The sequence below is a fragment of the Populus alba genome, chromosome 4 (assembly GCF_005239225.2).
Source record: "Populus alba chromosome 4, ASM523922v2, whole genome shotgun sequence".
In the NCBI taxonomy this organism is placed as follows: domain Eukaryota; kingdom Viridiplantae; phylum Streptophyta; class Magnoliopsida; order Malpighiales; family Salicaceae; genus Populus; species Populus alba.
Window position 1 is genome coordinate 3392897 of NC_133287.1, and position 25403 is coordinate 3418299.

Consider the following 25403-nt stretch of genomic DNA (forward strand, 5'->3'; position numbering starts at 1 on the left):
CTGTCTTAAAATCTTGGTTAAAAAAAAAAGCTATTATTTCTAGTTTTTTAAAAACCGTAAACACAAAAATTATACTATCAGAATGTCAAACACTTAAGCTTGTTCTGCTCAACTGCAGTACTGAGGGGATAAGAACAAACATTCTGGAAAAATTTATAATAACATTAATATATAGTAAAAGCCATCAAGTGCCCAGTTAGGTTTCAAGAGAATCAAGAACTCATAATCAGAATTCTAAAATGCTCAAGAATTTTTGCAGAAACTACTTTACAGCAAGAATATGTGTCAGGGCTAGAAAAAGAGAATGATTCTGAGCAAGTGGTGAGAAAACATGTCCATAAAATGTTATTATTTGAGATTTCCAAAAAACTATACATATCCACAGGAATCTTCCATCACATCTGCTAATACCCCAGCTTAGCTGGAGAAGACCCCATCACTCCAGTCTCAACTTAGATACCCTTCTCTAGCACAACGTGAACCCTAACCCCTTAGCTTACTTCACATGAAATACTTCTGCATTGGAATTGAAACATATGTGAGTAGGATAAGGAAAGAAAAGAACTACACAAATGGACACGTTATATTATAGCCTGAAGCTGAAACTGAGAAAAAAAAAAGGACAGCTTCAAACAGGATACATCTAACTAGCTATAATAGCTAAGACACATTAATATATGACTGTGATATTACAAATGAGACTGACCATTCACACAAAAACACTCAATTACTTGGAAAAAGAAAGAAAGAAAGAGGATTTATCCACACTTCTAATAAGGTTAATAAAGACCTTAGTTATGGTTTGATTTCAGAATCATCCCATGTGACATTGAGATCAGTAGAGACATAATTCTCTATATCATCCCAATTCCAGTAATTTGTCATGTCCATTCCACTGCTTGTATTTGGCACTTGCCATGGTTGAGCGACAGTGCTACTTGTGGAAGGCATGATGGTGGTGATGGTTGAGTCCTCTATGGATTCGCCCGAGTAGTTATAAACATTTAAGGGCTGAAAGGAGCTGGTGCAAATTGAAGATGGGTGTGTGTCGAAAGAACTTGGACAAGGAAAGAGTGAGCCTTGAATTTGAGGTAGAGACAAAGATGAACCCAAAAAGACACCATTGTTGTTGGTGTTGAAACTTTTGGTATCCAAGTTGTTGCAGCTGATTGAATTCTGTTGCAGAACTGAAGATGGTGGATTGATAATTGCTTGATACAGAATTCCAGATAAATTCTTTTGATCACCAAGTACAAGATCAGGAAGATTCTGCTTTTGTTGCTGAGCTTGAATTGGCAGCTGGGGGTTAATCCTATTGATCATATTGTTGCTATTATCGGTTCTTGGAGCTGCGGTGCTTGCTGTGTTTGTGGAGGTGGTGGTATCAGCACTTGTTTTTGATGTTTTCGGCCTCTTGTTTTTCCGGCCACCACCAACAGGAACATTTCGGAGAGTACCACCTTTAGTCCAGTGTCTCTTGCAAGTCTTGCAAAAATGCCTAGGCTGTGACTTGTTGTAGTTGTTGTAGTAACAAAACTTTGTGTTTGTTGACTCACACCTTGGACACTTCAAGGACTCGGATTGCAGCTGGTTTTGTTGCTGTTGCCTCCTTATTGCAGGAGGTTTAGGCAGCTCCAAAGTCCTTTCCTGCAATAGGGTCTGGCTCCAATCTAACCCGTTACTGGTAACCTGCTTAGAACTCAACCCCATCTTATACAACACCCCAAAACAACTAACAAAAATCAACCAAGAGATCAGTGACAAGAAGCAAATGTTTCTCTCTGTATTCAGACAAGAACAAAGCAAACAAATTCTAGCTAGCCTTTGGACCTTGGAGCAAGAAGAGAAATCAAAACGAAGAATAACAAGAGGATGAGGTTGTTCCTTGAGAGCCAGACAGTGAGGAAATAGTGCTCAAGGGAAATCGGTGATACGATGGTGGCTAATGTTGCTAGGAAAAGGGTAGGAAGGTGATGAGAAGTGAGCATGACTATTTTAGTCTCTTATCTACCTTACTCTAGTCTCCCTATATACCTATCTACTAAACTATCTGTTGAAAGGGAGAAATTAATGATGCAAATAAGAATTTAAGAGATCGTGATTACCAAAACTAGCTTCCTTGTGGTCCATGAAAGCTTTGAGTGATTTACTTGGCTAATGGAGGTTTGTGATTTTGGTAAAATATGTGGTAATATACCATTCCCTTCCCTCTGCACGCAATTTCTTAGAAAAGAGGGACGTTTTTTACTTACTGTTACCGCCCCCGCAGCTTGACCCGCAAATAGGTAAAAATTAGGTTTATAATTGATCTTATTCCATCCAGGTGATTTATTGGATTAATCTAAAATTTAGGTGATCCAGTTTTACCCAAGCAATAACCAAGTTTTTTATAGATATTTGTAATATATTTGAAAAATATAAAATTAATTTGCTTTATTTTATTAAGTTTAATGTAATTTATTATAACTTATATTCACATAAATTATTTCGTAAAACGTAGAATATATATATATATATATATATATATATATATATGTATAGGATATTTTTAAATTTTTTCATGTAAAATATTAAAATCTCAAAAAAAAAATTATTTTTTTTAAATAAGTAAAAATCAGGTTTATAATTGATCTGGTTAAACCCGGGTGACCTGCCAAGTAACCCGAAACCCGAGTGATCTAATCTTACTCGAACAAGACCCTGGTTTTTTATATATTTTCTTAATAAAACTCAAAAAATATATAATTATTTTATTTTATTTTATCTTATTTAGCTTGATGTATTTTTTTATAAACTATATTCACCATGAATTATTTTTAAAATTTTCGACATGTGATGTGTATATATATATAATCCATGTGAGATTCATATGTTTTAAATTTTTGTTATATGAAATATTAAAATCTCAAATAATTTTTTAATTTTTTCAAGTTAATTTAAATTAACCTATATTCAAGACTTGACTCTTTATTAAAGGTGATCCCTTATAGGTTTAATAACTATGCATTTATTTAACTCTGAGAAGTGTAGTTTAATTGGTCAAGTCTTAAGTTTGTTCTCTAGATGTCATTAGTTCAAGTCTCATAAATTTCAGGGTTATTGGAGGCTTACATAGTCGTTAATTTCAGGACTTATAGAATTAATTAAGGTAAACGCAAGTTAACCTGGATAGTCACGTTCATTTAAAAAAAAAATAATAATAATAATAATTATAAAAAAAAAAAAAAAACCTATGCATTTACTTAGCATTAAGGTAGTGTCGGGTTTGTTACACATGGATGTCTTGGTCCTTAAGGTGGTGGCGGGATTACACGTGGATGTTTAGCCACCCTAGATCGTGCCGACCTAACAATGCATGAGGTGTAAAGAGGACGTCGATATGTTTCATACGCTATTCCTTAATTTAGAAGTCTTCGTGGGAGGGTAAACTAAGCTAAGGCACAGTAATATGGTTGGCAAAATCGAATGGAATGCGATGAAAGGACACTTCTATTGTGCCGTCTTTTCCACTTTTATTAGTCACCATTTGATTTTGTGTTTAGAATTTTATTAAAATATATTTTAAAAATATTTTTAGTTTAAAAAAATATCAAATTAATTTTTTTATTGATTTTTGATGATTTTAGTTTGTTGATGTTTTAAAAAGTTGTTTTAATTGAAAGGACACTTCTATTGTGCTGTCTTTTTCACTTTTATTAGTCAACATTTGATTTTGTGTTTAGAATTTTATTAAAATATATTTTAAAAATATTTTTAGTTTAAAAAAATATCAAATTAATTTTTTTATTTATTTTTGATGATTTTAGTTTGTTGATGTTTTAAAAAGTTGTTTTAATTTATTCTTAAACAAAAACACTTTTAATAAATAGTTTGCACCACGCTCTTAAAACATGTGTTTTTTTTTTTATAATATCAAGCTATTTTATAGTTTTATAATATCATGCTATTAATTAATATATACTAAAAGACCTTCACAATTCACTGTAGTAATAAACAGTGAAATGTTTTGGCTTTTTACAATTTGATCTTTATATTTTTTTTGCAATTGCATTTTTCAAGGTTTAATAGGTATTGGATTTCATTTTTTTTTTTTCTATTACTTTCTATGAGGTTGACTCATAATTTTTTTTTAATTTCATCTTTCAATATTAAATTGATTGAGAATTTAGCTTTATATTTTTTTTATTTTCTTTTTATAAGATTATACGGTCTCCTGACTTGAGTCGTGATTTTTGTGGGTTAGCCAAGTTGGTTGGGTTTTTTTTAATTGAATATTATTTTTTTTTAATTTTATCCTTCAACATTGAGTTGATTAGGGGATTGATTGAGAATTGACTTCATTTATTTTTTTTTTTGGATTTGTCGTGGTCTTATGATTTGAGTTTGACAAGTTAACATAGGTTTACTCGAGATATTTTTTTATTTTTTTATTTATTTTTTATTCAATTCAATCCTTCAATATTAGATTAATTAAGAATTATGCTTCTTAAAAAAATTTTATTTAGCATAATGGCCTCAAGTTTTTGTTTTGTTCTTTTTTTATTTTTTATTTTTTTTTTACTTTCATCCTTTAATATTAGGTTGATTAAGAATTAAGCTTCATAATTTATTTTGATTTGCTTTTTATAGGGTTATTTCGGCCTCATGAATCAGGTCACTATTTTGGTTGGTTGACTCGAGTGGTTTTTTCATGTCTTTTTTAATTGATTTTTTCTCAATATCATCTTTCAACATTGGGTTAAATGAGAATTAAGCTTCATAATTTATTTTAGTTTTTTTTCGATATGATTATCCCAATCTTATAACTCAAGTTTGGTAGGTTAACTCAGATTGACTCGACTCATCTTTATAATTGAATTCTATTTTCAATTTCATCCTTCAATATTGGGCTGATTAAGAATTGAGCTTAATAAAAAAAATATTTATTTTGTATTGAGTTATTAGGGTCTCATGACTTAGGTCGAAGATTTAGTAGGTTAACATGAGTTGATCCGAGTAAATCTAGTAGATCTAATATGTTGTCGTCTCAATATTTAAAAAAAAAAAACATATCGTCTTGAGTTTTTTTTTCTTTTTTTGTCAATCTATAACATGCAATCTTTGTGCATAGTACACATAATTGTATTGTGTAAATCCTTTATTTACAATATTAATAAAGGTTTGGAGATTTTCTTATATTTGTTGTATGCTTTGAGATTATTTATTTGTGTTGATTATTTGCTTATAACAAGACAATTGTTAGAACCCTTTTAGATGAGTGAAACACATAGTTATAGGCAAACATGAGTGAAGGGGTAAGGCAAGGCTTAGTCTAGTCTGAACTAAATTGCCGTATAGGGTTGAATTTTGGGGTGAAAATTTTAACTTTGTGACAAGTGGTATTAGAGTGTGGTTGGTTCTAAGATCATGCAACCCAAATTCATGAAAAATATTCGAGAACGATTGGTGCGCCTTGAGACTTTCATAGGGCCAGAGAAAAAAAGTGAAAAACGCTCTATCATTGATCGATTGAAGGAAGCTATGGAAAGCATTGAAAGGGATCAAAGTTTGTACATTTCTCTTATAGTATAATCAAGTGATGATTAGAAGCTACAGAAAAAACTATCGTCATTCTGAAATTGGCAGTAGCAAACACTCCTAGTGGGGTAAGTACATTTAAACCAAAAGTGCATGAACCAAAGTCTTTCGATGGGGCAATAAGTTACAATGAACTTGAAAAAAAAAATATGGGACATGGAGCAATACTTTAATGTTACAAATATCAACGTGGTTGAACAAGTGAATCTCATCGTAATGTATCTCATTAGTGATGCTAAACTTTGGGGGAGGACGAGAACCAAAAAGGACTTAAGTGTTGAACATCGCAAGATTGAGACGTGGGATCGTCTTAAGCAAGAGCTAAAAGAGTAGCTCCTTCCAAACAACACATCTTGGATTACGCGAGAGGAATTGGAAAGGCTCAAACATTAAAGGTTAGTTTATGAGTATGTTAAATCTTTCAGTTCTTTGATTCTCGACATCGAGAATATGTCCAAGAAGGACAGGTTATTGAACTTCATATACGGACTTCAACCTAGGGTTTAAGCAGAACTAAGACAACTGAAAGTATAAGATTTGTCCTCCATTATTGTTGTTATGGGCAACTTGGTTGATTTTAAATCGATTATTAGATAGGGCTATATGATTGATTGTTCAAATTGTCTTAGAACTTGGAAAGTCGACGATGTCAAATCAGGTCAATCTCCATATAATTTAATTTTTTTTTACTAGAAAACATGTTAATAACACCTCAAAATTATATAAAGTTTTACTCGAATAAACCATAATTAAAGTTATTCATATATTTATAAGAAGTTTTTATAATTTCCTTTTGAATTTGAATCCAAAACAATACAAGTATCAAGAAAAAAAATAGACATCAAGTCATAAATAGAGATGATAATCTAAACAAGTCTATAATTTTTAAATTTAGTTAGGTCTATAATGTTTATGATATATTTAAATATAATAAAGTTATTAAGTAGAAAAATCAAATTAATAATGATGATGATGTATATTAAAAACAAAATAAATGGTCAGTTCGAATAGGTTTTACGAGTGAAGATCCAATTAAGGAGCCAATCCCATCCTGCATCGAATCGGATTAAGATTAAGATTTTCTTTACAGATAAGATAAATATTATTACTCGAGTAAGGTCGATTATTGGAGGGACTGGTGGCGTAAAATACAAACCGGGCACACGTGATTACCGGTGGGAGACCACCTCAAAGAAGTTGTCGATGGGCCTCCCATGCATGTGAGTACTCCATGTTATACGTTTGTGTTTGTGGTGGCTAGCTTCATATGCACGTGTAGCCTGCCCCCATGCGTGTTTTGTGCTTGACTCTCCCCTCTCTTTTCTCATGGCTTCGAGGAGGAGGAGCTTAATTTCTTCTTGCTTTTTCAATGTTCCATGCCAAAATCTGGGTGGCTGCAATCAGACAAGTATTTTTCATGTTTTACACCAACATGAACTGTGCTCTAATTAACCAATAGATAGAGCTAGCTAGATCGATGTAGCAAGGATAGGACAGAGACATCACAACCTGCAGCTGGTAATCATGATGAAGAACACCAGTTAGCACTTACCATAGTCATGATCGAGTTGTTGGATCAATCCATACGAGAAACTTTATAGCTTAATTTGGAAATTTACTAGTTGCGGCAAGGCGAGTTAATTATAGTCCTATAAATCTAAAAGAACCGAAAGTTTCATTGACCATGATTTGCTTGAAGCAAAATTTTATAATTTCACGGAAAGTAGTGTTTCTGAACCAGTTTTTCTATCTTTTGAATCTGATAAAAAGAATTAATGGTTGGCTAATATGGATTTTATTTTTTATTGGAGTTTTCCGATCAAATAGTACTCCCATGAAAATGGAATTTCAAAGATAATTTTGGGAGATGAAGATGTTTTTTTTAAAATGAATATAGGGGATGTGTGGCAAAGGAAATTAATGAGAGGGTTATTTCTAGCTAGTTGGCCCTCACGTACAAATTAGGACCACGAGAGCTAGCTAGCCACATGTGTATGATTATGCCACGAACAAGGCATAAATTATTAGTAAGTTTAAGCTTAAACAAATTAAATCAAATCTTAATTATTAAGGGAATGTGAAGATACAGAAATCAAACATGGTCGGTTGGTTAGGTAAAGTGACTTTGTATGGGCATTTTCACATTATCATAAAGGACAAAACCGAATGTCTGTCGAACAATTTAGAAAGCGACACTCATTAGCTAGCTTCATAGGTAATCATAGTCAATATGAGACTGCTTAAAACTATTATAACACATTTAGTCTCCTGTTTAGTTTGATTATTAATTACTACTAGCTCATTTTGACTAATCATACCAAGAATTCATCACAACTTGAAGTGTTAAACTACCCGCCCTTGAGAGGCTTGACGTGAATATTATGCTAATTTGTTGTCGTTCGAAGTCTGAATTCTAAGGGATTTCACGATAAAGAAGTTACTCTGTGATTGCATCAACGTTTATTGTGAATAGCTTAATTATTAAGAGTTTAGTTAAAGATTTAATCTTGATGTATGAAAGCGAATTCGAACGAGAAATACTTTGATTATGAAGAATATATATTATATCTATCTATCACCATCGCGTGCAAATGTTTGGTGGCTCTAACATTAAGAAATGGATTTGTATCATTAACAAATTTAATATATGAGAGTGTTGATGTGAGATATGATGATCCAGAGGTTGTAACTGGACGTGTCTGCGGCATTGAGGCCTTCACGGTGGACCACTCGTGCAATTCCAGGTTGGAGCATGGATTCTCAAGGTTGGTGTGTTTGAATGTTCAATTCGCTTAGATTCATTTTTTGGAATTATAAAATCTTGATGTTACATCATGGGTTATGACCTATCATCCTATACAATCATGGAAAGTAGTGCATGCATGATTATAAGTGCTAATTTAACAGTCAGGTGTGACATAATAGTTGAGGTCTGTTAAGCAGCATGGTCAGGTGGGGGGGAGTTTAAAACCAAGTTTTGTCACAATCATAATCTTGAAGATGCTTAGTTTCAAAAACTAGCATTAGGGTCTTACATTCATCAGATGATCAATGATAATGTCTATACACGATCTGTACATAACGGGTCATAATGATCACAAGATGTAAGATGAAAAATCGATGGCTAAAGAACTGAGATGGAGTGCTGCTGCAACTTTGAATGAACAAGTCAACAAAGGTAGTCATGATGAATAAAAGAAAACATGAACCAATTTGATACGCAATTGTCTTCATACATGCATGCATCCTTAAACTATGTCCTGCTGTAGTCAGTTATGAAGTTCTTGATTGCTTCCATAGAAGAACCAACTAATCCATAAAATCCGAAAGTAGCTAACAACCACAGCAGCTCTAACCTCATCAGAATTCCTAAATGTAAGTGTTTTGTTAAGCTTTTTCCCTTCTAGATTAACTTTGAACATGATAATTCAGTTGATGATAATGAATTCTATCTCGCCAATGATTAATTCTCGGTGGGGGGGTGTGGCAGGACTGAAGGTTTTATCAGAAAGCAGGAGTTGCTGAGAAACAACTCATGATGAAGAGAGAATATCCATCAACTTTATGAAGAATATTATTGGACTATTCTAAATTATTTGCGATAGAAACCTAACCAAGCTAGTGACAAGTAGCAATTTAGTTCTTACGGGGGACTGTGTAAGTATCAATCCTTATTTACTTGCACACCCAGAAGTTAGGTCATGATGCAGGGGGGTTTCTTTCCATACATAGGTCACCATCGTATCCAGAAGCTAGCAAATTGACAACTTGAATTAAAAGGAATATTCACAGCAACATTTGGAACATTCAGATCAAGTTTAAGAGCAGAATCCAATAATTGAGCTCAACCACTAACAAGTCTTTGCAAGCTGATGAAGATCAGAAAGAAAGACGGAAGCTCAAAAATCCATCAAACTTGAATTAAGAAAGATGCTTCAAATCAAGGGTTCCACCTACAAAAAAAAAAAAACAGAAAATGACCAGTTTTAGTGGAAAGCACATGAGGACCCTGTTGTCGTCTACATATCCTTACATAGAATCACACTGGCTGCTGAGATGCGTGATTCTTGTTCATGAAATTGTTAGCCAATCATATCGCTCCAAATGTGGGCTATGAATTGCTGTGGTGGCGGTGGGTCCATGTTCGTAATTCTAGGGGGGGGGGGGCGAGAAATGGAATATTATTAACGAGCGAGCAGCCATGTTGCATGCACGTCTAGCTAAGAGAAGAGATTAGATTTTTGTGACAACGGACAAGCACCCAATAATAGATTATTTGATCACAGAGAAAACTTAGTGTCAAAGCAGGTGGGTCCCATACTTGCTGTCGCTATTTTCCTCGTATAAAGTGTCAAATATTAGGTATAGCCACAAGGCTATATGTAGTATAATGTTTATCACACACACACACACACACACCTTCGTCTTTCCCTGAATCATGGATTTCAATTCCTTACATGGGATTGTGTCCCAAGTCAAGCGGTGCCTGAGGAAGAAACCAAAACAGCCACATCTACGTAGATTTCCTTTTGGATATCGAGCAAGACTTTCTTCCCAATAGCTTAGAATACGTATCCATTATCTATAACAGTGCAGCTGACGACCATGACAATTTAGCACAGTTAATATTAAATTAAGACCGGCCCGGTGCATCATCCTAAAACATGGTGCTTGTTCTGGTTTTTAAAAAAAAAACATAAAAATTATTTGAAAGTTGATGCAATTAATTCACCTGACGAGTCAATCTATAACATCATGACCTGACGATGAAATCCATTGTTGACTTCTTCAAGTATTAAAAAAACATTATTATTTTAATTAACTTGGATACAACTGTGACCCGGGCCTCGAGCTGTTTTTATTACCATGCTATTTAGAATTTGAATTCCATGATTTTAATAATAAATTTGACGAACGAAACGAACGTGAAAAGCCCTGCACTCTTCTCGTTGCTTAGCAGGGAAGTAGCTAACAGCTATCAGCTATCATGGAGGATGACGACATGGATCACGTTACAAGCTTTGACTCGATCACTCTAGCACGGAAACCTGTTTGCTTGCGTGAAGACAACAATCAAAAATCCCAAATCGCGAATCGCGAATCTCGAATCTCGATTCGCTTCTTCCCCTGGTTTTGGCCCCCGAAGCTCCTCCATTTGTCCTCTTCTTTTAAGAGATTCCATGGAAAAAGCCATTTGATTCTGCAATAAGAAACTCAATTCCACATGAAATGTTGTAGTTTCATTTAGAGAGATTCCTGTTCACTGACATGTCTCGAGCAATTTTAATTGAGAAATGCTAATGCACCTCCAGAATCTAGACACGGCATAGGACAAAAACTGATAGCTTTGGAAAGCCGGAGCCACTGCTGGCACTTGATATTTTATTGTTTTCAAAACCATACAACAAAGCTATGCACAGAATTCGTGAAATCATTTCTTCATTCAAGAAGCAACAACAAAATGCTGTAATTCTCTAGAGACTCTTGACCTCCATTTCTAATAGCCGTGGACATGACCGCCTTAGAATTTGAAGTCCTTTTTCTTCGATTTCCCATCCTTGTCCTGCATCTTTCGCTTCCTCTTCTTCTCATTCTGCAAAGAGAATAAACAGTAAAGATTTCAATGTCAGAATTCATTAATGGGGCGGTGCCTTTTGGCATGCCTGGAATGAGAGGTCTCGCCAGCCAACTCCAATATGTCATATCTTGGTTATCCAAAAAAAAAAAAAAAAACCATATCATTAATTTGATAAACAAGTAAAATGAGCACCTCTGCAACCATGTCACTGAAATCCTCTCGTTGACTACGCAGCTTCTCCTCCTCTCTTGCTTCCTCGTATCTATCAAAGTCACCCAAGTTAGAAAACGATTTTGCAGTCCATTCATGAATAGATGGCAAGCATTTACACTGGGTCCACTTACTTCGAAGGTAAAACATTATCCATAACTTCCAATTCTTCGGGTAGTAGAGTGACATCAACTCTATCTGTTTTTTGACCTCTAAGCAGATCAACCTGCATAAATAATATTGACAAGATTAATACATGTTAATTCTTACTTTTGTGCAAAGAAAACAAAAAAATTGATTAGGTTACAGAAATAAGATTTCTCAGCTTAAATGCATAATCAAAACAGTTTCTGTAAAGCCTGGTTTTTTTTATTTGAACATTTTATGTCGCTAAATTGAACTTGCTTCGAATAGAAAAGGCCAACACAATCCCAGGTGTAATTTTTACCCTTTTGGCTGCTGCCTTGTCCTGGGTGCCCGTGTTAACCACGTATCTGAAAGCAAAATCAAGTTGAAGAATGAGAACATTGAACAAGATGACAGACTCTCAAAAAGAAAGAAAGAAAGAAAAAGACGAGTTTTCCAAGTAGCAGATTGCATACGTGTGTGTTGTTCCAAGTAAAGTCCCAGGAGCAATCTTCTCTTGTTTTTCTTCAAGGACCTTGAAGATAGGCAAAAACAGAATAGTAGTAGTAATACTGTCAGAACACAATAGGCAAAACGCTAAAAATACAGTGAGGCTTACTTGATATAAACCCACATGAAACCAGTGCAATTTTGAATGGTGAGACTTACTTGATATAGAGGTCTCTCAGGTTCCTTTCTCTGCTGCTTACGTAGGTCGATAACATCAGGAGTCTCGACTCCAGTTGGTGTGCTGCACAATGGAAAACAAAGTCGATTCACTTAACAAAATCATGTAGCTTTCAACATGATGAAGAAAAGGTACAGGTGGACTTTAAGAAAACTGTGCGCTTAAAAGGAATGTTCAGCCATAGGATTGCAAAGGCACACAGTCACCAAGTCTTGATCAACAAACTAAACAACAACACATGTAAAGGAACAACTACATGCGAGAAGGAACAATTACACACGTACAAGGAATCAATGGCAGAATCATGCTTAAGCACACAATAACCATGATTAACAAACAATGGACATGATTGCAAGATGCATGCACTAATAATAAACATCAAGAAGTGAAGAATTCAATCCAATACCTTGAAAGGCTATCAACAGATTGAGCACCATCCTCCAACTCCTCTTCATCAAGCTGTTCCTCCTCTTCCTCCTCCTCATCCTCCTCCTCCTCTTCTTCCTCCTCTTCCTCCTCCAAATCACCCCAATGCTTGGTCTTGTCAACTGGCTCCTCCTGAATTGGAGATCCAATAGATATTATAAATAGTAACAAATCATACACTAGAAGCAATGCATGATGATCCAAATTACCAAGGAGACCCTAATTATAGAAAGTACCTCATAGTTGGGCTGATCTTGTATCTGGACCCCAAAAACATCTCCATATAAAGGGCGTCCATACTATTCACAATACACAAGTAAATGTGTTACACATTGAAATAATATCAGGGTGTGAGAGAAAAGAACATAATATGAAATATTTATATGTTTTAACGAGAAAAACAGCTTACTTCATCAACAGGAGGCTTGCCCCAGCCACCAGCATGGTACCCAAAGCTAGCTCCAGGAGGAATAGGAGCATTAAGTCCAGGAATTTTTAGATGTGGATATGATGGAGGAGGGCCATATCTCTAGAAGAGAAATCACCGTCAATATAAAATTAAAAATATGGGTAAAGAGTGACGAGTACAACTACAAAGAAGCAGTGGACTTCAACAACAAGTACAAGATGTCAGCCAATCTGACCTGCATATTAATAAGCCAGGGAGGAGGAGCACCCTCTGGCATACCAAGAGATTCTTTAAGCTCTTGAGAAAGACTGCCAGGCTTCATCTCCCTAAGTTTTACCTGCACATCAGAAGAAAAATTGGAATCACAAGTGGAATATATTATATAAATGCCACCCCAAACATTTTCATTATTTTGCAGCAACCTTAAGCCCATAAAATGAAGAAATTTTATCATGTCTTCACACATTTTCTTCTAAGATAACAACTATAACTGCTGCATCGAAACAAGGTTGAATTTTAGCCAAGATATGGCCCATGGATAGCTGCACCTCTTCTGTAAGCAATGAGTTATTAATGACTGAACCCCCCCCTCCCCAAAAATAAAAAATAAAAAAAACACAAAAAGAAAACTATCAAATTTTATTGTTTATGCACGAAGTTCTTCAAAAGCCAAATTCATATAACCTAGACTCTAACTTTCATACTGCAGATATATCAACAGCAAGAGGTGGTTATAGAGCTTCATAACATTTCCTTCATCTACTTGAAGTTGAAGATTCTCTTACTGTAGTATAACACTAAACATCTCTAGTATCAACAAAAAAAATATTAAGTATATAGAGATCTGATTTTTTAACATGGAAAAGAAACATGCAAGAGTCAAACAAGCATAGTAACCAAAAAAAAAATTCATACCTCAAATTCTTTCCCCTCGTGATATAGGTCACCATGTGTGGTCAGCTTTGGCTTTGTTTGATACTTGAAAAAGGCATCGTGGAGAACCTAACAAACAAAAGTATAAACAAAATAATAAAAATGGGCAGAGAAACATTGCAAACTCCTAAAATGAAAAGGATATATATAAATGCAATAAACCTGATAGTCAATATCCATTTTCCCCATCTTTGGTTGCATACGCTCACGTTGCTTTTGTTTTAACTTCTTACTGTCTTCCTTTTCAATGTAAGCCTGCACAAGAAAGAAAGGTGATTAACAATTGCTGTAGAATGAGAAGAGGGATTAAGAACCTAAAATCCAGCAGGCCAAACCCTTGAAGTCCACAAGGGATTCTTCTTGACTCCACAAGAAACTAGGGCTCTCCAAATCCACAACAATGAGATAAAATAGGAAAGAAATGAAAACTCAATAGCAATAATGTTCAAAGATGGCATATTCAATAGATTCCCTCAGCAATAATTAAAATTCCAAAATTCATGTAATTGCAGAATTCTCCGTTAGTCCTGCATTAAGTGGCTCAACTTCTATTTTACATGAATATGATTAAGCTATTAATCAATAGCAAGAGTTACTTTGGAAAGTCATATTGTCATGTATTCTATTTGAAAACAGACTAATCAGGAAATCTCAAAGGCAGCAAGAAATATCAAAATCAAATCAACACTACCCATGGCTGGCATCACTCACGCCATTCAACAAGATGAGCAATAATACATCAGTTGAGAAAATTGAATATTCTTGTTTACTCTCCAATGGACTCAAGTAAAAAAAAATAAAGAAAAAAAATTAGAGCGAGCGAGGGTGAAAATACCATTGATTTGCTGAAAATATTTTAAAGTGTTGCATTGAGTGAAAAAAATATATATCAAAACACTATCGTGGTATTATGGAACAACCAGGTAACTTGAACAAGCATTGGTGATCAAAATTCCAAAGAAAGAATTCTTTTTTTCTGATAATAAAACAAGTAAATGAGCAGAAAAGCAAGCAGCAATGATTATTCTTCATCATGACAAGCATGATCTAGTGAAAAACTCATAGCATCAAAAGACCATCCTGGTATTATGCAAAAAACAGGTCATTTGAACAAACATTAAGAGGAAATCAGAGAGCCAATGAAAGAATTCTGTCATGAAAAGCATGAGCATGTGAAATATAACTGCAGAATTATGATTGTTAAGAGCTCATAGCAATGAAGTTACCTGTCTGATTTTCTCAATTCCTGTTGCAGCAATAAAATCAGGAAGCTGAAAAGGTTGCTTCTCAATACCACGCTTACCCTGCAAAACAAATAGTAACTCAATGAGATACCAACTTCAGAAAAATAAGTTCTATCAGCATAATTTGACATCCAGTTCACGTCATTTCAAGCTAATAACTAAATAAATTAAATATATTTAATTAAACGAATCTAACACCAGCATTAAGCACAATGGAAAGGCATCTGAAAATTCAAAATATATGAATTAGAACCTCGTTAAAAAAAAAAAAAAAAAAAACATTGTGTAGCATACAAAAGTAAAATTTTACAAGAAAAATAAAGTTTCCCAACACAAGTAACATACAAACAATCATATTATGTTGCAGATCAAGCAGCAGGAGCACTCCCTTTGGTTATTATGTGTTATAAGTTTCAGGTGACCTAAAGGAGCAACCAGTTGGTTGATAAAAAATTAAACGGAGTTCAAATTTTGAAATCGAGGTTTGAAAGAAAGAAAGCTTGACCAAACTGAGAATCAGGAATGTCCTGCTGCCTGGTCTTGCAAGAAATTACAGTTCATATAATATCTAAGTCCCCATTCACACTAGAAAATATGTTAAAAGAGATAACACTTAAGGGTCCCCTTTGCCAAACACATACAAGTCTGGGCTCCATGATTGTCACAGCCGCTCCCCTGCAAGAACCACATATATACAAATAAGAGAAGCCTCATCGAGTGTTATCTTTCCTCACCCCATCCCTAAACGGCTAAACCTCTCATGATGTACTATGCCCATTTATCATGCATATTTTAACCCATAGTTCCTTTTACAAGATCCACTAACCTGCAAAAACTTCCTTTTCTGGCACCAGTGTCTAGGGACAGGAACAGTATTTCTGTATGACTTCAAAAACACTAAAAGCTTCGGGTCTGCAGAAGTTGCATCCCAGACCTGCGAACCAAATAATTTAATGAATAACCAAACATTAATGATGGCATATATTATATGATAACCAAACACAAAAGATGAAAAATAATAAACCACTGAAACATTAAACACCAATTGTACCTCTACAACATCTGGCCTGGAGCATATCTGTTTCAAATTGGCAATTTTCATCCGTCGTTGAAGCTGAAAACCGAAACACCGTTCAGTAGTGGAACAGCCATTATTCATTCTATTAATGCAATAATACCAACGACAATAATAAAGCACCATGAGAAAAAACAAACCTTTTTCTTCTTGTTTGACACGCCTTTCTCCTTTTGTTCATTTTCTTGTTCTTCCTCATCTGAATCTGAGTCAGCTTTCTTTTTGGCTTCCGCATTTTGGACTGATTCATCCTTTTTATCATTCTCCTATTGAAAATAAAAGTACATGAGATTCAAAAAACTGCTTTCTTAAGGGGGAAAATGAAACTGTGATGCACAGATTTGTCAAGCAAAAATAAAATAAAATAAAATAAAAACTAATCCTTTTACCTCAGAACCAGCACTTTGAAGGAGATTGAACTTCTCAAAGATATTCCTGAACTCATCCATGCCATCTTCTAACTCTGCCTTTTCTGGGACATACTCAATTACAACTTGGTCAACAATCTGCAAGTTTGGACAGTATAAGAAGTTGCCAAGTTAAAATCTATACACCATAACTTGCATTTTTTGCAATTAAATCAACATAAAAACACATAGAATCACCACAAATTCAAATCTAATTCTTCTCTAAATTAACTGAGCGATCACAAAGATGACATTTATACAAAGAAATTCCATCTAATTATACAAAGAACAGCCAAACAAACAATGAAGTGAACCTCAGAGTACAACTTGATTACATTTCTAAGTACAAGAAGCAATCAAGAGAAAGCAAAGGCAGCATGGGAACAGATTATAAACTCCAATTTTTCTCCCAATTGATTAAATTGGTATTTACTGTTTTCAAGGAACATCAAAATCAGTTTCACACATTGTACTATCGTCTATTATTTACCGAAAACACCACAAACAGTGCTATAAATTCCTAATAATTACTAGCAGGGTTTTCCCTCTAATAAATGTATGCTAAAAAATATTAATACAAAGAGAGCAGCATCATCGGTACATCATGCCAACATAGGATATAAAAACCAAGCTTCAAATCAACTAAAGTACCAAAAGCAAAACCCTAAAGTATCATCTCAATTATTGACTGCAAAACCCTAATTCCACAAATTTAGACAGCAAAAACAACCAATTCACACCACAAAATCAACTAAACTACCTCAAATTATTCAATTATTCAAACAAATAGACCGCCACATTAGCATTATCAACAAAAGAAAAACCCTAGAACTAGGCTACGAACCTGTTGAGGATCGGCGTTCTCCTTAGCATCATCGCCATCATCATTGGCGGTGTCGCTGTCGTATCCGTTTGCGGAAGCATCAGTAACCTGGGACTTGTTCTTCTTCTGCTTGCGTCTGCGACGACGACGTTCGTTCACTTTGGATTTTTTTGTAGAGTTAGGGTTAGCGGAGGCTAGATCTCCGTTGGAGACGACGCCGTTTTGGTACGGCAGAGTCTCTGCAGTCATGATTTTTTGGTGAGGTTCTTGAACTCGAGAAGAACACTTAGAACAGATTATGCTTAATGGCGGGGTTTTCTTTTTTTTTGGGTGGGGAGGGGGGGTCGAAAAAGAGTGAGGGACTGAGGAAATTTAAGGATAGGGAAGGTGTATAAAGGACCGGGCCTGTACTGGTTGGATCACGGAGCTTTTGGACCGGGCCTTGACCTTTTAATAACGCATTGGCAACACTTCTGCATGATCGTGTGAGAGTAGAGTTAAAATTGTTTTTTATTTAATAATATTTTTAAATAATATATTTTTATTTTAAAAATATTATTTTTGATATTAGTACAAAAAAATAATTTAAAAACACTAAAATAATATTAATTTAAAATAAAATAAATAAATAATAAATAATTTTAAAAAAAAACACTTTTTAAACACTAAAATAAACAAAAACTACGTGTTAATTTTTCTTTTAATATAATTTAATTTCAAATGTTAAATTGTGTTTGAAATTTTTTTTAAAATTTAAAATTTATTGATTTAAATTTAAAATAAAATTCAAATCATAAAAAATCACTAAAAACAAATTAAAAGAAAAACCTTCTGATTTACTACAATAATTTCAAATAAAAATTGTTATTCCAGCTTATTATGATAATTTTTATGAGCTTTTCAATAAGGAAAAGATGCTAACTTGTGAATAGTTTTTCCTCAACATCACACATACTGTAAACCAATAAGAAAAAGTTTTGTTTTAACATTTTAAAAATATTTTAAGAAAAAAATTTAAAAAAATTATTTTTTATTTCAAATTAATTTTTTTTATGTTTTAAATCATTTTGATATTATGATATTAAAAATAAATTTTAAATAAATAAAAAATATTATTACAATATATTTCTAAAAAAAATTAAAAAATAATTTATTTTCATGCCAATAAATTAAACACAAATTAAATAAGATTTTTACCAAGCTTATATTCTTAAAAATCGGATCATTTTTTTTAACATCATAAACCCAACAAGTCAACAAGGCAAAATAAACTAATGGTTTCCTTCCAGCTTGAAACTCACTAATTTCTTCTAATTCTTTGAAAATTGATTTGCATGTCATCATTCCCACGTTCAAATGCTAAAAAAATACCTTCATAATCATATAAAAAATGGCCTAATAATAAAGGTAAAATTAAAAAATTTGTTTTTTTTATGGTTTTAAATTCGAGTTTTATAGTTGCTCATACAATAACCACTAGAAATTTACATAATCATTTAAAATATTTATAAACTAGATCGGATATCTATTTTAATTAAAAAAAAAAAAGCCTCTACTCTCCCGTAAAACCTTTTGCGGAGAATAATCAAATCTCCTATTACACGGCTTAAATTTTGAAAATTCTCTGTTGGCCAGTCAATTTGCTAGCCCGGACCGTTATAGTTACGACACGTGTCATTATATCACTGGCTGCTTACGACAAGAAGAAGACTTTCGGACAGAAAAGAAGTTCAACTCATCTGTCGTTATTGGACTGCCTAGACATTGCTTGCAATGGAAAAAAAAGGCAAAATAGGGCCCTCAGTTTGACAACAACTTTCCACATTGAATCTTATACTATGAAAATGTACATTCAAATCCCTAAATTTTAGTAACCCGTGGTTGGCATTGTAGTTGATTGAGATTTGCCTGGGTCTTGAATTTTAACACTTGTTCAAAGATTGAGCGTGTTTGATATTATAATATAAGTTATTTTTATGGTGTGTTTTGTTTGAAAATATTTTAAAGTAATAATAAAATTTTATTTTTAATATTATTATATTAAAACAATAAAAAAAAAACAACAAAAAATTAATTTAAAGATAAAAAATTCAAAATATTTAAAAAATATAATTGGGCCGCAAAAAAAAACATTATTTTAGACTTTTCAACTATAATTTAGGTTTATGATAATAAAAAAAATTATCATTTTATATTAGCAAAAATCGAGGAAATGACATGGAAAAAGTCATGAATAATAAATTTCTTATAAGTAAAACAAATTTCTCAGAAATTATTTTTTATCTTTCAAAATCAATCACAATTACAACAATGCTCAGATCAGGGAGTGAAGGGGGAGGGCAAATTAGAAATTAAGGACTCTCACAAATATTATAATAGTACAAGGCTCAATATGGAATAAGTATCAAAGTACGGGGATGTGAAATTGGCATTAAACCCTTGACTGTCACCTAAAGTGATATACGACCAAGACAAACAATGGACCCCACATCTTGCCATCTCTTAGATTTCGCAAACATGGTTCCTTCTTACCAGATCTAAGAAACCGTAAACCTCGGAGAGAACATAAACACAACAGTCGTGTTTCTCTTCTCTACACTGCTGCTCTCTCTCTCTGCATCCTCATTGACAAGCAAGTAAAGAAACTAAAGAGGTGGAGAGAGTCCAAACTGTATAGAGAGAAACACAACATTTTGAATCTTTGTTTTTTTGATAAATACCTTTGTGAATGTTATTAACTTGTAGGTGAATATAGGGAGAGATGGGGGTGCAAGAAAATGGGAATGGGATTGTGGGGGGAAAGAACAAGTACAAGAGGATGGATTCTGATGCGTTAGAAGAAGATATTGTGTTGTCAAATAATCTTCAAGATCAAGAGGGTGTTTTTGTTGAGAAAAGGGATACAAGGATTTATCTTCTTGCCTGTGCTATCTTTGCCTCTCTCAATTCTGTACTTTTGGGATATGGTTAGTGTGTTGATCTTTTTCTTTTTAACTTGATCTGTTGGTCTGGTGTTTGATCTACTTGAATTTTGGGATACCCAATTTAGCATTTTTCGTATATATTTTTCTCTCTATAATTTATTTGTGTTCCCATTGCTTTTGTGTCTTTCTCTGATTTGTTTATTAGTTGAAAGCATATGCAAAATCAAATTCTGAACTTCATTGGTTGTAAATTCAATGCGGCTCTTAGGTTTGTCTGATTTTTTATACGAGCACTGTAAAACACAGGATATTTTGTGTAAGGGAACATAGTAATTTTACTGAACTAATAGGAAAATGTCTGGTGAGAAGGTTAAGTTAGAAATTTGTAGGGTGGAATGCACATTTGTGGAAAAAAAACTCTTACCAGAGGGATGTAAGTAAACTATTAAGATGGTTAATTATCATGTGCAGATTATTTATCTAGTTTATGGATATGCAATTTGTTATACTTGAAGATGATCGATGTGAGTAAAATAATCCTAGGCTGTCTAAAGGGATTCTATTGGCAAAATACCATCTTGCAAAATTTGTTGATTTGTGGTTAATTACTTTTAAGAGATTTGAAAATAACTTACTTAGCTGAAAGCCTGGAACATCTAATATTATTTATTATCCAAATGAAGGATGATGGTTTTAGGCCGTGAACATATGCACAAGTGAGGTTTTTTTAATCTTTGTATTTATTTATTCACTTGAGACAAGATTTACAACCGACATGCATGAGGCATGTTGTTACTTGCTATAGAAGAAAATCTGTTTTACTGTAGTCCAAAGTTCTAATTTGTAATCCATCCTTGTGACTGCAGATGTGGGTGTTATGAGCGGAGCAATTTTATTCATCAAAGAAGATCTTAAGATATCTGAGGTACAAGAAGAAGTTCTTGTTGGAATTTTAAGCATAATTTCGCTTTTGGGTAGTTTAGCTGGAGGAAAAATGTCAGATGCCATCGGTCGCAAGTGGACGATAGCCTTCGCAACATTTGTTTTTCAGTCAGGAGCTGCTATAATGGCTCTTGCTCCTTCGTTTACAATTCTGATGACAGGAAGACTCTTGGCCGGCGTGGGGATAGGCTTTGGGATCATGATAGCGCCAGTGTACATTGCAGAGATATCACCCTCGGCTGTTAGGGGATCCCTCACCTCCTTTCCTGAAATCTTTATAAATCTAGGAATCCTTCTTGGATACATCTCCAACTATGCTTTTTCAGGACTACCAGTACATATAAACTGGAGGGTTATGCTTGGCATAGGAATTCTTCCCTCGATCTTAATGGGAGTTGCTCTGTTTGTGATCCCTGAATCCCCAAGGTGGTTGGTGGGGCAGAACAGAATCGAAGAAGCAAGAGCTGTGCTGTCAAGAACGAACGATAGTGAAAAAGAAGCGGAGGAAAGATTGGCTGAGATACAACTGGCTGCTGAACTTGCTAATTCTGAGAAGCATGAAGCAAAAGCAGTGTGGCAAGAATTATTAAAACCTTCACCTGCAGTTCGAAAGATGCTGATTACTGGTTGTGGAATACAGTGTTTCCAACAAATTACAGGTATTGATGCGACAGTCTACTATAGCCCCACGATTTTTAAGGATGCGGGGATCAAGAGCGAGACTCATCTACTTGCCGCAACTGTTGCTGTTGGGTTTACCAAAACTATCTTTATCTTAATAGCTATATTTCTCATCGACAAAGTGGGTAGAAAACCTTTGCTTTACATAAGCACCATTGGAATGACTGTCAGCTTGCTTTCTCTGAGCCTTACTCTATCTTTCATTAGTGATGAGAAATTTGGGATTGAATTGGCAATTTTATCAGTCTGTGCGAATGTAGCATTCTTCTCTGTAGGTATTGGCCCTATTTGTTGGGTTTTGTCGTCTGAAATCTTCCCTCAAAGGCTTCGAGCTCAAGCATCAGCTCTCGGGGCAGTGGGCAGTAGGGTCAGTAGTGGTGCAGTCTCCATGTCCTTCCTCTCAGTGTCTGCTGCAATCACAGTTGGAGGAACCTTCTTTGTATTTTCACTGATTTCAGCTCTTTCGGTTGCTTTTGTCCATACATGTGTCCCGGAAACAAAAGGCAAGTCTTTGGAGCAAATTGAAATGATGTTTCAAAATGAAGGAGAGTTGCAGAGAGATGAAGTTGAATTGGGAGATGTAGAAGTACAGAGACTGGTGCAGAAAGAATGAACGGGTAGCATGCTTGTTTCACCCACAAACTTCATAAAGAGGCTTGTAATACTATAAACTAGTTTAGGCCAAAAGCATTATTTGCACATCCTGCGAATTCAATAAAGCTGATCGCAAAATTCTTTTTCAATACACTATTTTACCATGGATAATAGTTACACGACCATGGAATTTAGTATACAGTTGATTATTAATCCAAATCATTGAGATTATTCATCGTCTTCTGCTTCTATCTATGTAAGATCTCGCAAAGACCACCCTAATCCCTGCTCAGGAACGTAAATCTTGATGAAAACAAGATTGTACCCCAGTGAAGTATCGAGAATCTGGGCTATGAAGATGCTGCTGCTGCAATCCTGGCATGTTTCTGGTTATTAAGTGGTAATTCAGAACCAAAGTTATTAAATCAGTCTCATCTAGGTCACGGGTTGGGAAGATTAATCGAATTGACTTGAATTAATAAAAATAATAATTAAAATAACATTATTTAAAAAAAATAAAAATTCAAATTGAAATTGAGTTATTTCAGGCCAACTTTCACTTAATTTGAGCCAAAGCACCAACTCTTAATACTAATCTAAGTTTAATAACACTCTGATTCAAAAATGAGACATAATTCTAGTGAAAGGTTCGGTAAAAGCTTAGCCCTAAGTTCTAACTCCAGTCAGCTATTTGAATATCGATAGCAAATTTTACATGCCTAGCGCAAGCAGCTTGTTAATTTATCAACTAACCAGTCTCTATTGGACAAAAAAATAGATCGTCTAAATAACATTTCAAATCCATGACTTAGATCATAAAAATAAGATAACTTCATACAAAATAAAGCAAGAAAAAATCATAAAGCCCAATTATTAATCAACTCAATATTAAATAATAAAATTAAAAAAAAAAATTAATTTTAATTAAAGACTTAAAAAAAATCAAAGTTAACTCAGGCTAACTTTCCAAACTCATGACTAAGGTTATGAAGCCAAAATTATATCATAAAAAGCAAACAAAAAAAAAATCATAAAACTCAATTTTCAATAAACCCAATGATAAGGGATAAAATTAAAGAAAAATCAACAAAATATTGATCCAAAACAAATAACAATAAAAAGAATAAAGAATAAATTTTACAAAAAATCTAAAATGAGAAGACCCTTTGCTATTTTGGAGAGAATGATCGTGGAAACCAAGGGGGGATAAGAGAAAAGAGAGACGAGAAGAAAAAAAGAAAAAAATAAGCCAATATGTGCCCGTTGTAGTAAGTCGCCATGACGCAACTATCTCCATTAATGCTTATGACAATTAGACATTGTAGTAAGTCGCACACGTCACCATAGCACAATGACTTCCTTCACACATTAGTGTTTGCAATGCACATGTCATCCTCTTTGCTATTTCCTGTTGATCTCAATCTTTGTAATTCTTATCCATTTTAAAGTTAGGCCATCATGCCCTAATTATTTTAGATCAATAAAATTAAATTTTATTTTGCAAAACCAAGCATCAAACACTCATAAGAATTTTCCTCAATATCACAAGATTCCCATTTCTAGCCAACAAAAAAACATTGTCAAGTCCAAATGCAAATAAATTAAATTTTATAGGATCGAATTGAAAAATAAATTGAGTGACAAAAAACAGGTTGATTTTTCTCCAACCTACGAAATTCAATCCCCAATTCTTTAAAGAAAAAGGGGCTAAATAGTTATTTCTTGTTCAAATTCGGTCCCAACATCTTTAATTGTTTCAAATAAAAAAAAATTCATTTAATTTTATTCAATCAAGCATCAACTATGTGACAAATTTCTTTCGCAATATCCCATAAGTCAAGCAAACAAAACAAAGCATTAAACACAATTTCAAAAGAAAAAAAAAATTAAAGGATCAATATATATATATATATATATATATATATAATGAATTACTATTAACTATAAACTAAAAGTGAAAGGCAGATGATGCCTTCTAGTTATGGTTTTTTTTTAATTATTATTATTATTTTAATTCAGTTTGTTAATATTAATTTTTTTTTCTTTTTAGTTATCACACTCTCATAACACAAATTCTAGGTTTGACAGGTTAACCTCGTTCGGTGGGTTAACCTAGTTGATTCATATATATATTTTTTTTTAATTAGTTTTTTTCTTTCGATAGTTTTTTTTAATTAATATATATTTTTTAATTTAGTTCATTAATATTAAATTTTTTTTCTATTTAGTTATCATACTCTCATGACACAGATCTCAGGTCTGACGAGTTAATCTTGTTTGGCGGGTTAACCTAGCTGATTCAAATTTTTAAAAAAATTTGAATCATTATTTTTTCTTTCAATGTTATCTTTTCATAACGTAACTATAACTAAAAGAGGTGAACATTTCACTGTGGATTGCACCGTGTAAATCCACACTGAAAAGCAGATGCCTTTTAGTTTTAATATTTTTTTCAATTTTCTTTTTAATTTCATTTGTTAATATTAAAAAAATTTCTATTTAATTATCACACTCTCATTAAATGAATCTCAGGTTTGACATGTTAACCTGGATAGGTGGTTTAACCCAGTTGATACTGATATTTTTTTCTTTTTCTTAATTAGTTTTTTTTTCTTTCAATTTCATCTTTTAATATAAATTTAATTGAAAATTAAACTTCATGATTTTTTTTGTTTATTTTTCATTAGATTATTGTGATCTTATAAGGGGATTTTATTGTATCCCTCCTCGTAAAGCATTGTTCATTGAAATAGTGCATTGCTTTGT

General features: G+C 33.5%; 3 protein-coding genes across 3 annotated transcripts; 1 reads left to right on the top strand and 2 right to left on the bottom strand.

The window, feature by feature from the left end:
• Positions 1-292: 292 nt before the first annotated feature.
• LOC118047342 (uncharacterized) lies at positions 293-2148 on the bottom strand. Its single transcript, XM_035056613.2, has 2 exons — positions 791-2148; positions 293-516 (listed from the first exon to the last, which is right to left on the bottom strand). The coding sequence occupies exon 1, from the start codon at positions 1708-1710 to the stop codon at positions 796-798; it is 915 nt and encodes a 304-aa protein (XP_034912504.1). The 5' UTR covers positions 1711-2148; the 3' UTR covers positions 293-516; positions 791-795.
• Positions 2149-10795: 8647 nt separating this feature from the next.
• On the bottom strand, positions 10796-17845 carry LOC118047341 (uncharacterized). Its single transcript, XM_035056612.1, has 18 exons — positions 17518-17845; positions 16656-16772; positions 16407-16532; positions 16243-16305; positions 16018-16125; positions 15174-15251; positions 14110-14202; positions 13930-14016; positions 13250-13351; positions 13015-13134; positions 12842-12904; positions 12586-12737; positions 12161-12242; positions 11968-12026; positions 11814-11859; positions 11500-11591; positions 11348-11417; positions 10796-11170 (listed from the first exon to the last, which is right to left on the bottom strand). The coding sequence occupies exons 1-18, from the start codon at positions 17743-17745 to the stop codon at positions 11099-11101; spliced, it is 1758 nt and encodes a 585-aa protein (XP_034912503.1). The 5' UTR covers positions 17746-17845; the 3' UTR covers positions 10796-11098.
• Positions 17846-19979: 2134 nt separating this feature from the next.
• On the top strand, positions 19980-22786 carry LOC118047340 (probable polyol transporter 4). Its single transcript, XM_035056611.2, has 2 exons — positions 19980-20462; positions 21287-22786. Exons 1-2 carry the CDS (start codon positions 20258-20260, stop codon positions 22654-22656), a joined length of 1575 nt encoding a protein of 524 aa, XP_034912502.1. The 5' UTR covers positions 19980-20257; the 3' UTR covers positions 22657-22786.
• The last annotated feature ends 2617 nt before the right edge of the window (positions 22787-25403 follow it).